Genomic DNA, 12,628 nt, shown 5'->3' with positions numbered 1-12,628 from the left:
TTTTTTTAATCAAGATTCATAAATTATTCCCTGGAAAAATCATATCAAATTTAGAAAAATGCCCTACCTAGCTGTTATATGTCAGTTTGAAAAAAAGTATCCTGGATCTGTCTTCTGATAGGAATCCGCACCAACATTTAATGGATTGTTCCATGTCCTAGACTGCATCCTTCCACCACGTTTCGTGAAAATCATCGTTTTTGTGTTATCTTGTTTACAAATAAACAAACCAACCAACAAAAAAAAGACAGGGGTGAAAACATGGACTTGGAAAAATGAATAAAAAGATCTCTAAGTATAGAAACATAAAGATAAAAAAGGAAATATATACATGTATTGAAATAAATCAGGATTATTCAGTCGACAAATTATGTTTGTTTGAGTTTAGTGGAGGGACTCGTCTCACATGGTTTTTAAAGACAATAATTCCTCCCTCAAACTTGACAGTGTCCCCATGCACAAAAAGGAGTAGTTGGGTGGTATTCGTTACGTCTTTACAGGGCAAGTCTAGATTAGCATTTTTCCAACTGTAAGGAAACCAGATATCTGCCTTTTTCATCACTGTGATCGCAGTCCTGCAAACTATAGGCACACTGGCTTTTCTTTTTCCTCCATTTGTCTTTGAAAGCACATTCTAGATCTTTTCTTTTCTTGATAGTCACCATGAAGCCTGTCAGCGATGACATACCGGCAGCGTGTTTGTTCCCCCTGACTGTGACATTACAGACATACAGCCGGAAGGGAGAACCCTGAAGGACATGTTAGTCTACTTTTACATTTTTTATTCTATCTCTGTAAAATAAATAATTGCTGCCATGAGAATTCTAAGTATTTCTGAGTTGCTTTTTTATATTTATAAGTTGTCTCCTAGGCCGGATAAAACTCGTTTACAGCCCAGCGGCTCCTTACTCCTGGTCCAGGTCAAAGCCTGGGTCGTCCTGTGGGCTGTTCTGTGTGTGAGAAAGAAGAAGAAGAAAAATGACTGTCAGCAAACAGGCGTTCAGGGTGGTTTCAGTTAGACAGAGGCCGTGAGCGTTTGTTTGGCCGGTGTGTGAGATTTTAGCGTGTACAGTTGGACATGTAAACTTCTGCTGCCAAATAACCCTGTTGTTTTTCATCTGTTTAACCCTAATCCACTGTTCAAGTGTGAGGGGGTGTGCACATGTTTGTGACTCCTGATGTTCCATGCGAGTTTTCCTTGGCACTGGCAATAATCTTCCGAGCTGTGGACACATACACACATGCACACTCTCGCCAACCACTGCATTAGGCTGCTAATCTCTCACATCCCACAGCATGTGTGCAAACACACACACACACATATCCTACACATGTTCTACAGTTACCGACACACTGACTGTCACTATTTGAAATAGTGTCAGTGTCAAATGTGTTTCGGATGAAAAATATGGAAATTTACCAACTGTTCGTGTCTAATCTTTCCTAAATTCCTACTCTGTATGCATACTTTAGTGCCAGCAAGGTCAGAGTGAAAAAGTAAAACCAGAAGTCTTTCTTCTCTTGTTTCTGAGAAGTGATCCAACCTTTTATTATTATTATTTCTAATATGTGAAGATTTCAATGGTCTTATTTAGATCTTGAGTTTAAACGGCATTCAGTTGTTTCTATATACTCTAATACTAATTAGAGATCATCTTCTTAATTCAAGGGTAAGGTAAACTTCCTGAATTGTTGAAACAAATATAGAATAAAAACTTGCCACAGTGTCTGTGCATTATGTTGTTAGAGACTAGTGTTTCTTTTTTTCTTTTCATTTCCTTAGTGTAACAAAACTATTCTAGTCACACAGAGATGTTGACCTAATTGGACAAGAGCAGAATTTGGACTTCTTCTCCCACAGAAATGACACAGACACTCTGGCTTTTGGTTTCCTTCCTAATTTCCTGTTGCCCTCTCCTCTCTCTCTGTGTGTTTCCCACCATCTCTAGAAGGCTGTCACAACCTTATCCAGATGGCGATTTAATAGGACGCTTCCTCCCTGGTGAACAGTGATAAGCTAATAGTTGGGGAACTGCTCACCATTTAGCAGCAGTGTGTGTGAAAAGAAAAGGGAAATAAGTGGTGAAGGACTGTTATAATGTTTTGGTGGCTGGGTGGTTTATGTTTGTGCGACGATAAAATTGCCAGAGGATTAAGTTGCTACCTCTGTGCTGATTGGCGTGACGGTAGATTGGTGGTTGATTAACGCACAAAAAACAACTGTGATTATTTATTTTTGAGTAGATCTCATTGGGGGTTTTCTTTCATAGATGTGCACCAAAAAAGTTGAAACTATAATTCACCTTCTCTTGCAGGACATGAACCCCAATATTATTATGAGCATATTTTATTTATTTATTTGTGCATTCCACAAAGTTTATTCAGACTGCAGGAACAATAGAGACAGGAAATAACAGGGGCCGGCTGGAAATTGGTTAATGCGAGAGTAAATCTCAAACGTGCGAGGAGTGGTCTTGTAGTATGTAATAATAACATGTTGTTTAGTTGTCTAAGTACAGAACATTGGACGTGTCAAGCAGAAGCATTAGCTGCCCGCTCCTTTGTGGCCCAGTTGCTGCTACTGTTGGAGCACACTAGCTCACACTAATGCAGATATTTAGCAAAACGAACCTTTGAGACAGAAACAAAAACAGTAATTGCGGCCGTATACTGGTTTCTCTATGGGGGGTTAGCACTGTTCTAGCATCTAGCATCAAAAATCTAGCACCACTGCTCCACATTACCAGTGTTCACAGACATCTGACTTGCTCAATATTACTAGGACCACAGTGTTTGTTGATGTTATGAATCCACCTACTGGCCAGGCATGATTGTTTGTGGACTTAGCTGGACAGAGATATTTCGTAAAACAAAGGCTTTGTGGACAAAGACGTTTTTTAAAATGGAGGAAAAAATATTAGGGATGCAGGATAATACCGGCACGCCATCGGTATCGGCTGACAAAGGTTTTAGTATCACATATTGACGTCGGCCTGAAATGAACATTTCTGCCGATATGACAGGCCGATAAGATGACGCTGTGAATGAGACAAGATGAGTCCGTTTTAAAAGGCTACATCACACGTCATCACTGCGCTTTTACGTGATCACGTCCGTAAGCGTAAAAGAGGGATACACATGTCTGCGGTGTTAACGTTTTTTAAAGTGTCAGAAACGAATAGCAAATTTGCTATTTGCAATGGCTGCTCGACTTTAGTCTTGCGAGGAGGACAAAAGCTGCTCTCCTTCAACACCAGAGTGCCAGCCCTTTGGAGAACTGGAAAGCAAACCAGGCTACTTGCTCTTTACCAGACAAGTACCTCAGTGCGCCGAGCACAAGTGCTGACAGAGAACGGCTGTTCACTGCTGTCTCGCGCGTCACAGACGGGAAGAGAAATCGCATCGACTGTGAAAAGGCAGAGATTCTCATTTTCGTTTACTTCTCATACTTGAGTAACAGGATAAAGGCGAATGAGTCTTTCAGCCTCATTCATTGGACTGAAAAGGAGAGCTGTGTTTTCACTAAGGACTGAAGCTGTTTACATTTTGTGCACCTTTGTTTGTTTTGTTTTTTTTCACCTGGCTGTTACAAAGGTCTTTGTAGCTCTTGGTGCAGCACAGATCGAGCCGAGTTTGAAGTTTACAGTTTTAATGATCGTATAACACCACAATGGGCCCCTAGCAGACGACTACTAATTTAGGCTAATGTTTTCAACAGTGTTAAAGCGATTGCACTATGTATGTTGATGTTCTTTCAGTTGGCTTCACTTGTTGTACACTTATACAACTTTGAATACTTACTTACTTTCACATGATCCCTGTGGACTTAGTTTATGTTAACTGACTCTGTTTGCAACTTGTCAAAGAGGTCAAATTTGCCCTGGTTGTGCATATTGTTAGGATTGCCTCAGGGAGAGCATCATCCAAGTCTGTTAAAGTCGGATGGATTCTACAGTTTTCTTTAAAAATGTTAAAATTGTATATCATGGCATATTTTCCATGTGAAGTTAAAGTGGTCTCCTTATTTTGCCCGGTGAATATTCACATCTTTAAAAGCAGACATTTTATATCTGCATCTGCCATTGGGTCATCAAGACACAAGTTTGCATAAATAATAAATTAATCCCGCCACAGGAGAGATTTCATGTTCTCTGCAATTAGCTGGAAAACATGTGCATCCATCGGTATCGGCAATCAGCCAAAAAGTTACAAGATATCGGCAAAAATCCAATATCATGCATCCCTAGAAAATATCTGTTCAAAAGAATGTCTGGAGCAGTGTAGACAAGGCATGTGCTTACATCCTCGTGACTTTGTTTTAGTTTAAAAATGCATCACTGTTGCTACATTGATGCCATCCACCGTATTCTGGAGTTTTGGAGCACTTAAGTTTGAAAATACCCGGCTGTGTTGCAGTAGGGACGTGCAATATGAATATATATATATATATATATATATATTTCTAAGAAGACAGAAAGATCGAGGGAGATTTTGAGTGCAGGTGTAAAAGCAGGAGAGACATGTCTGGTTGTAAGGATATGGAACATTACCTCTACACTTTGATTGAAGGAGACTTACTGTTGCTTTCCAGCAAATAGACACACACAGCCTTATGCACACGTGCATGAACACACTCACACGTACGTGCACACATACACATGCTTCAACCAGCTGGGAACGTAATGCTCTGCTGCAGGTGACCTTTCCTGCTGCACAGCAGATGTGTGTCTTGGACTGAGTATGTGTTTGAAACCCGATGCCTTTGTGTGTCCAGTTTGCAGATGTTGTGTGTGTACGTGAAAAATTATCACCTTGTTTTTCATATATTGAAATGGACCCGAAGAGCCTGTTTGGCTTTGTGTGTGGTTTTCCGTGCGTATTTCGCGTGTGTTCTTGTTTTTTAAGCAGACTGCACTGGAAGAATTGGCCACTGCACAAACATATAAAGCAGTCCACGCATTTAAACAGCCGTCCCAGAAGCTGACAGATTACAGCTGACCCCCCCGATAGTACTGTGCTACTATTCCTCTTTCAATTTCCTTCCTCCCTTTTTCCTCTATTTCCTGTGCTCTCTTCTTCACCTCCTCACTTTCTCATTTAATTGAATCCTCCTCTCACCGACACAAATATAACAGTGCATATGCCCTTTTGAGGGGATGTAAGCCACATCACAACCAGTGAAAGGCTGCGGCGGGGACACTCAATGTCACCTTCTCCTCCCATCGGGGCAGCCTTTTCTACACCTTGGTGTTGAAAGAGAAAAATTGCCTTTAATTGCCCTTTAATTGGTTGACACATAATCAGTGAAGTGCATGGATTCATGTCACGCTGACTGTGAAATACAGCTCGGATCACGGACAGGATTGTGGGAGGAAGGGGGCGGTGGGGGGGGCGGATTCACTCAGGTAAGAACTACAGTAAATGAAGGTGAAATGCCGCCTTGTAATCGTTGAGCCAGTGCACACAGAAATCAGTAGCATCGTCGATGAATGATCAATCTTATCGACGGCAGCACTGTGCCTGCAGACTTGGCTTCAGGTGAAAACTCGGCCTGGTGCATGCTAATGACAGACCTAGGGACATTAAATCATTAATGCTCATCTGTATTAACAGTTATGCCTTTGTTCAGGCTATGTAATATCAATAAAGCATTATAACACTTGTTGCTTATCTTAAGACTTAGCATTAGCCTTATTGTTAGACTTCAGTCAATCAACAAATGATAGAACAACGACATCTTGGGATGTGTCACTGTAGAATTGTGGATTAATCATTGCCGTCGCACAAGAGGCAGGAAACGGAATGACCAGAAAAATAAATAAATACAAATACTAACAATTATTATAATTATTATAATTATAACAACACTTTTCCTTTTAAATACTGATCGAAAGCAAAAGGAAAATTACAAACACAAAAGTCATAATTAATGGTCTGGGGCAGAGGTTGCTAATGGGCAGACACAGACACGACTTCTTATTCAGAGCCGGACATATAACTGATAAATCATTGAGAGCTTTTCTAGCCGTTACAGCAGCAGGTTGGTGGTCTAGGAAACTTACACACCAATTACATGGGTTGTCAATCATCTCACGTGATGCCATGCAGCCAAGGAAATCTGCGAATTCTGATGAGCTCGTGAATGATTTACACACACCAGGGAGACACGTAGTGGACGACCAGACAGTGAGTTAGAGAAAAGTAAGAAAAGTAAAACCGTTACGTGAAAATCCGTAACAAGAAAAAGGGAAACTTAATTTACTCTTGTTTTGTTTTTCTAAAATCAAGCCCATTTGAATAAAAGCTCTCTGTACTTACTTGATTTGAGATAAGAGTTATGTATAATCCCTCTAGATTTCTCTCTTGACGATACACAGACATTGAAACATCTGATATTCCAATGTATACTTCTGTGAATCATAACACAATACTCCTGTTCTCTGTGTGAATTGGTCCCCGTCTTTGTGTGCTGTACAATATTGTACAATATACCAGTCTCTTCAGACTGCTCGAGGCCACATGAGGGAAATTCAGAGAGTCCTCAAGCAGGGAAGACAAGCAGGAGAAAGGAATGGGCGACGAGGTGGGAATGACACAGAGCCAGTTAGTGCTTAATGCTTGTCACGGCAGGGCCTGTGGGTGGGAGGGTGGACTCACTGAGATTCAGTTTGGTGCCTCCTTCATATAAGGGGTAATACAATCAGAGTAGAAATACTACAACCTGCACTCTATCTGTGAACACTGCTTACCACAAAGTGCAACCAGTGGTACATCAGTATCAAATAACACTGGGGCTGCTGGCTTGTGTAATAAAGACTCTGGGCTTGTCAATAACAGATGCTATTTTCATTGTTATCACTTTAATTGAACCTGTAAGTCTGGAAAAACAAATGTTCTCCATTTTTTAGAGAAAGGTTTAAATGTTTATGCTCGCATTCGGGGAATAGTTATAGCGGGTAGGAGTGTTAATATGAATGTAATTGAATGTTCCCCTCATGAAATTAGTTCACCTGAAGCCTGACTGCATTCCTGTGGTTGATGGAATTTTAATTATGGAATAATTTGTTCGGGTTTCAGCTGCAGCTTGACAGTAGTAAGAAACTTTGATGAACCTTGTTTGAATTCTGTTACTGTGTGTTCGGGCACACACACACAGACACACACAGCTTTTTAAGAGTTTCCGTATCTCTCTGTCTCTCTTCTGTGTGAGTGTGTATATTTGCAAATGCATGCATAGACATGTTAGTCAGTAGTTCTCATTAAAATTGAATGGGAGCTGATGCTGTCCTCCTGCTCCCATCGCCGCACAGTTGTCTTCATCTTACCATTAATCCTGTCCTCATGTACTCAGCCGGACAAACACATGCAGCTTTTCCTCCACGACTGCAGACAGGCTGAGTTTGAGGCTTGTTCACGTTCATAGTGGAGCATTTTATAATCCTTTTGGGTGCTGACTGAGTTGACGGGACCTGTTGGTGCAAGTGTAATGTTTCTAACGCTTTCTCTGTCTCCTTGTGTCCTGCTAGGGGAGCACCTGCGCATCTGTCCCCAGGGTTACACCTGCTGCACCAGTGACATGGAGGACAACCTGGCCTCGCTGAGCCGCAGGGAGATGGAGGGACTTCTCAAAGAGGCCGGACGATCCTTACAGACCTCCCTCAATGGACAGTACAAGATCTTCGATGGTGAGTGTTTGTCCCCTCAATCGGTAAACAGGGATGAATCAGAACATCCATTATTACAGCATATGCAAGGACTCAGATGGGGGGTTGTATCAGGTTTGATCAGTATAGTGACGTCTTTCATTTCACAATGTCCATCTGGACATGCGAACCCTGCACAAACATGCACACACACACACACAGACTGACAATAAGTGTAAGAGATAAGAGAGCCCTCGTATCATAAGCAGAAGAATCCAGGGGGCAGAGGCTAAGCCCATAACGGAGCCCATGTTTAGGGCCTGCAGCTAAGCTACCATTTAGTTTTACATCGGCGGACTGATTGACACGGGCAAGTTATAGTTTGACTGTTACTGTTTTGTTACTCTAGCAAGAAAGTAGAATTAAGAGCAGTTAAAACAAATGCAAGGAGTGAGAGAATAAGAATAAGTGTAAGTGCATCCTGTGCCGCACGTACACCTTACTTCTACTAGAACTTGTCCCTTCAGCACAACAGCTGTGATGATTGAACACAAACTCAGTCTAACGTGACTGCTAGTAGCCCAACCTCAAGTTTCATGGACCATGACGTGATGCTGTTTTCATAAGAAAAATCGCAATTTTACAGTGAAATGTCAACATCCCAAATTTTGAATTATGATTGGTGTGTTTTGGCAGCATGCACCGGAGCAATAGTCTCAACTACTACTGTAAATGTCTTATTCTAAATGAAATCAAGAGTTAATTGCACTGCTTTGGGTGTGAGGGGAAGAAAGAGAAATCAATCTTACAATACTGGCACTCTGAGGCAATTATTTGTGCCTAATGACCTGCGGCAGTTAATGGAAGGGTCTCTCTGCGCTCCACTTGTTCCCCTTGGCTAGTTGGTGACAATGAATCTGTCAGCTGGGGCTCTGAGCTTAGTTGGCCTGACCTTTTCCGACGACACTGATCACAGTGATCTCGGTGGCTGACTGATATTTGTTTACTCTTCTCCTGTCTCCATGTGTCATTCTTTTGCACGGTCCCTCCTTGTTTCGCTCAGGGTGCTGTTATTGTCATGCCTAAGGGATACGGTCACCCTGCCAAAACAAACTACGCACACTCACGCAAACCTGTCCAAGATATACAAATTCTCTCCAAGATAGTTTATGTCATCCTACAGTCATTGAAGTTTCCTATTTCTCAGGAAAACACCTCATTTAGCACAGCGGAGCAAGTAAACAACACTGACTGCAGACACACACTCTCAAGCAGCACTCAGTCGCGACCTCTAAACATCCTAATGATGTACGTCCCGAAACTTGCAGATAAATACACACAGAGACGCGTCATGGACGTCGTAACTTGTGTTGCCTCACCATGAAGTCATTTGGAGCCTGTTTTTCATGGTAATGATCTTCATTACTTTTTGTATTTTTCGCATGGCTGATAGCCTCTTTTTTCGTAGACCTCAAATTCAGCCTGCACACGCTGTCCTCTCTCCAAAGCTGATCCATTCCCACTCTTTTCAAATGTCTTTTTTTGTGTTTGTCACGTCTCCTCATCCTCGTCTCACCCCTGTGAGCATCAGATGGGGACGGCAGAGCTGACAGAGGGAGGAGAGACGTATGTGTGCGTTGGGGCCTTGAGGCCTAGAAACCATGTGCTGTTGACGCCGTCTTCTGTAGACGAAAGCTGAGCGATCGACTGGGGTTAATCGGACCATAATACGTTACATTTGCTGCCACATGATCGCTGCATTTTGACGACTGAACTGAGCCATCGCTGAACGTAGTCGCTGCTTTTACTCTTTTTACTTTCGTAGGTCACAGGGCTGCAAGAGGCTGCAGTGACATCGGACCATGTTGCCAGTCCCTGCACATCTGGCTGCGTTTAGCAGGGTGTGGGCTAGCTATTGCCATGTGGCTAAGTGTAGGGTGTTACTGTTCCAGCCCAGTCAGACTAGGCCTTTTTAGGTCCACGGACTTTGGAAGAAGCCCCAAGCAAGCCACAGATTAGAGGACGAGCATGCTGCACATACAGCTGAGCGTGTGTACACTGCCTATACAGTATGTGAGCAGAGATGTGTGTGTGTGTGTGTGTGTGTGTGTGTGTGTTTAAGTTTGCAATTTAGAGTGTGTCAATGTGAGTCTGACTGACTGAAATGTTCTTTGTACCCAGTATGTGTGTATGTGGTTGGCACCTGGTATTTTCCAATCTCAGCTGTCACTGATAGTGTGTTATGGGGTACAAAGAAAACAATATGTGAAGTTACACAAAGACGCAGCACAAATTGGAAAGAAGTTGGATGAAGGACAGGACAGAATGAAAATGAGACAGATTGAAGGATAAAATATGCAGAGAGAAAAAAGGGGGACGGACAGGCAGGGCCCAGACAAGGGTAAGAGATAAACAGGTAGAAATGGAGAGTGGTAGCCACCGAAAGAGTGCAACAGAGATAAACTGAGAAAGAGAAATTGGGTTACATATGAAAGTAAAAAGGTCAGAGAGGACACAGAGTTCTGGCAGCAAACGGAAGTGTGTGTGTGTGTGTGTGTGTGTGTGTGTTAGGTGACAGCCGGGTGTGTTAGACAGACGGAAGCCTTAAACCTGGCAGGTGGTGTTTGGCCTAATGGTGCTATCATTGGCATCTGGATTCACTGTGTGTGTGTGTGTGTTCATAACTTCATACCTTTTACATTGTACAAAGTGAGACTCCTGAAAGACCATACTAAAGTCCTGTAGCTGAATCTTCTTACTTGTCTAAAACACTTCATGAACCTGAACAATTCTGCACAACTATAAATTCCTGTCCCGATCCTAATGCATTCAGAACCTGTGGTCCTCCAACTCCCGGCTATTGACTTTGCCGTTATTGAAGAAATTTCGAGTTCCAATTAGTTTTTCCCTGATTTGATTTTGATTGTTAAGAAACAATGTTTAACATATTTCAACCGCCTCATAGATTTATCATATTGCTTGTTATCACTTTGAGGCAGTTGCGCTTGCATTGCCACCGGCAACTTTTGTTTTTACATTGGCGAAGAAGAAGTAATTTCTGGTAGTGTGTCAAAAGCCATTTGGCAATATTTCTCACTGGAAAGTAAAACGTCGCTGTGTACCGTATGGCCGACTTGGCACTAGCGCTGCCAATTAAAACACTATAGACCATACACGAATGACAGGAATAATCCATACAGGATTAGTACCATACAACTGTTAAAAGTTATTTTGTTAAATGCACAGGTATGGAATCAGTCACAATAAGTACTCTGTATCAGCCAATACGCTAAATCCAGGTATAAGAATTGTAATCAGGAAAGGAAAAATGGTGTTGGAACATCTCTACTGCCCGATTCCTTGTTTTAACTGTATATGGCAGGGAGATTTAAAAGAAGGATCTGAAACAATTAGTTGATTAATCAGTATGTTGATTAACAGAAACTGTTTTGGTCGTGAAATATTAATGAAATCAATTTCCCATGCCTAAGATTGCCTGGATCCAGCTTCTTAAATGTGAGGCTTTATCTCACTGGATGTGTTTAATAATTAACTGAATATCTTTGGGTTATTTTCAGTCCAACATCAAAAAATCAAACTTTAAGATGTTACCTTGGGGTTTACTAAATTGTGGGGTTGTTTTTCCACTATTTTCTCGTGTTTAATAGATTAAATGATAGTACATTAATAGTTTTGTTATTGTTTTCCATATAAATGGATGAATATGTAGGTACAGGGAATACACGTGAAGACTAAAACAGATTTTGTTTTGATCTGATCCCAGGTCTTGAGTCATCACCACACACACACAAACTGGCACACAGTATTTTATAACAGCCTCATAAGCCAGTGTGTTCTGGCCCTTTTCAGCACAAGGCAGATCAGTGATCATGGAGCTTAATCTGATTTGAAGAGAACTGGCTGGCTGGATAGCTCATGGGTACACTCACTTCTAGATGACCAGGCAGGACTCACTTATTTATTCATTTTAAGCAGAGCTCCAAACAGCTCCCAGCTGGCTTGTTAAGTAACGCCATCTCCTCCCGTGGAGACAGACTGAGGGGGAGCGATCCATGAGAATGACATCAAGCGCACCCAAAATACATCCTATATCGCATTCAGGAAACAGGCACTAAACTGGGATCTGAGGAGAAGTCTGCGGCGCTGTCAGATGACAGCGAGCAGCAGTCTGCTCTATTTCCTGTCAGTGAGGAGTGTGTCAGGCAGCTCATCACGAGGGGTTCTGACACGAAGAAAACTAAACTCCCAGACAGATCATGCAGCTTTATTAGCAAGTGAAAATTGTCAAATAAATGTCATTTACATTTGAGTATATGACTATAGTTGTGTAGTTAAGACCTGCTACACATTGGCGTCTATATATGAGACGAACAAAGTAAAAAAACATGCTATAACTTGCTATACTGAGTTTTCGATCAAAGCATGGTTTTAATATACATTTTAAACCAATTAAAATAATTCTGAATATTTCCGCCCAGATGAGAACACTAATGTGACTGCATGTTGTGCAGTGATGCAAACTTTTACTGGAAACTTAAATGAATTACTTTCTCATGTACACGTGTACAGTCCAAAAAATAAATGCCGTTCCTCCTCTGCCAACAGTTTTTTTCATAAATAAAAAGAGAATATAACTAAGGCACAAGTTAAAACCATAACTCTGTACAGTGCAAAAACACGGAACACACCCAATGCAACATGGTTCCAAAAGACTGTAGAATTGCAGCATGAATTTTCAATAATAAATGAAGTGTCTTGTAAGTAGACCTAGCAGAGCTAATCAAACATAGAGAACAGGTATATTGCACCTATTGTTGCTGTTGTTATTTGTGGTGCATGCTCATGACACAAAGCAACAGTGGTCATGCATGAGGTGCACTGTGAAGTAAACTGCACTTTGGAAGGCGTTTGTTAAAAGAAAATCTCTGTTTTAGTGACTTAAATTGTCGTTTGCATGTTGACGA

At 41.6% G+C, this 12,628-nt stretch overlaps 1 protein-coding gene across 2 annotated transcripts in view; it reads left to right on the top strand.

Annotated features, from left to right (window-relative positions):
* gpc1b (glypican 1b) overlaps positions 1-12,628 on the top strand; it is a 70,109-nt gene that overhangs the window by 33,480 nt on the left and 24,001 nt on the right. For both annotated transcript variants that reach the window (XM_034613065.1, XM_034613064.1), the window contains one exon: positions 7,527-7,685. In XM_034613065.1, the coding sequence (XP_034468956.1) occupies positions 7,527-7,685 (159 nt within the window). The remainder of the gene's footprint in view (positions 1-7,526; positions 7,686-12,628) is intronic.

This window comes from Hippoglossus hippoglossus, chromosome 17 (assembly GCF_009819705.1).
Source record: "Hippoglossus hippoglossus isolate fHipHip1 chromosome 17, fHipHip1.pri, whole genome shotgun sequence".
In the NCBI taxonomy this organism is placed as follows: Eukaryota; Metazoa; Chordata; class Actinopteri; order Pleuronectiformes; family Pleuronectidae; genus Hippoglossus; species Hippoglossus hippoglossus.
This window is presented reverse-complemented; position numbering and strand designations above follow the sequence as displayed.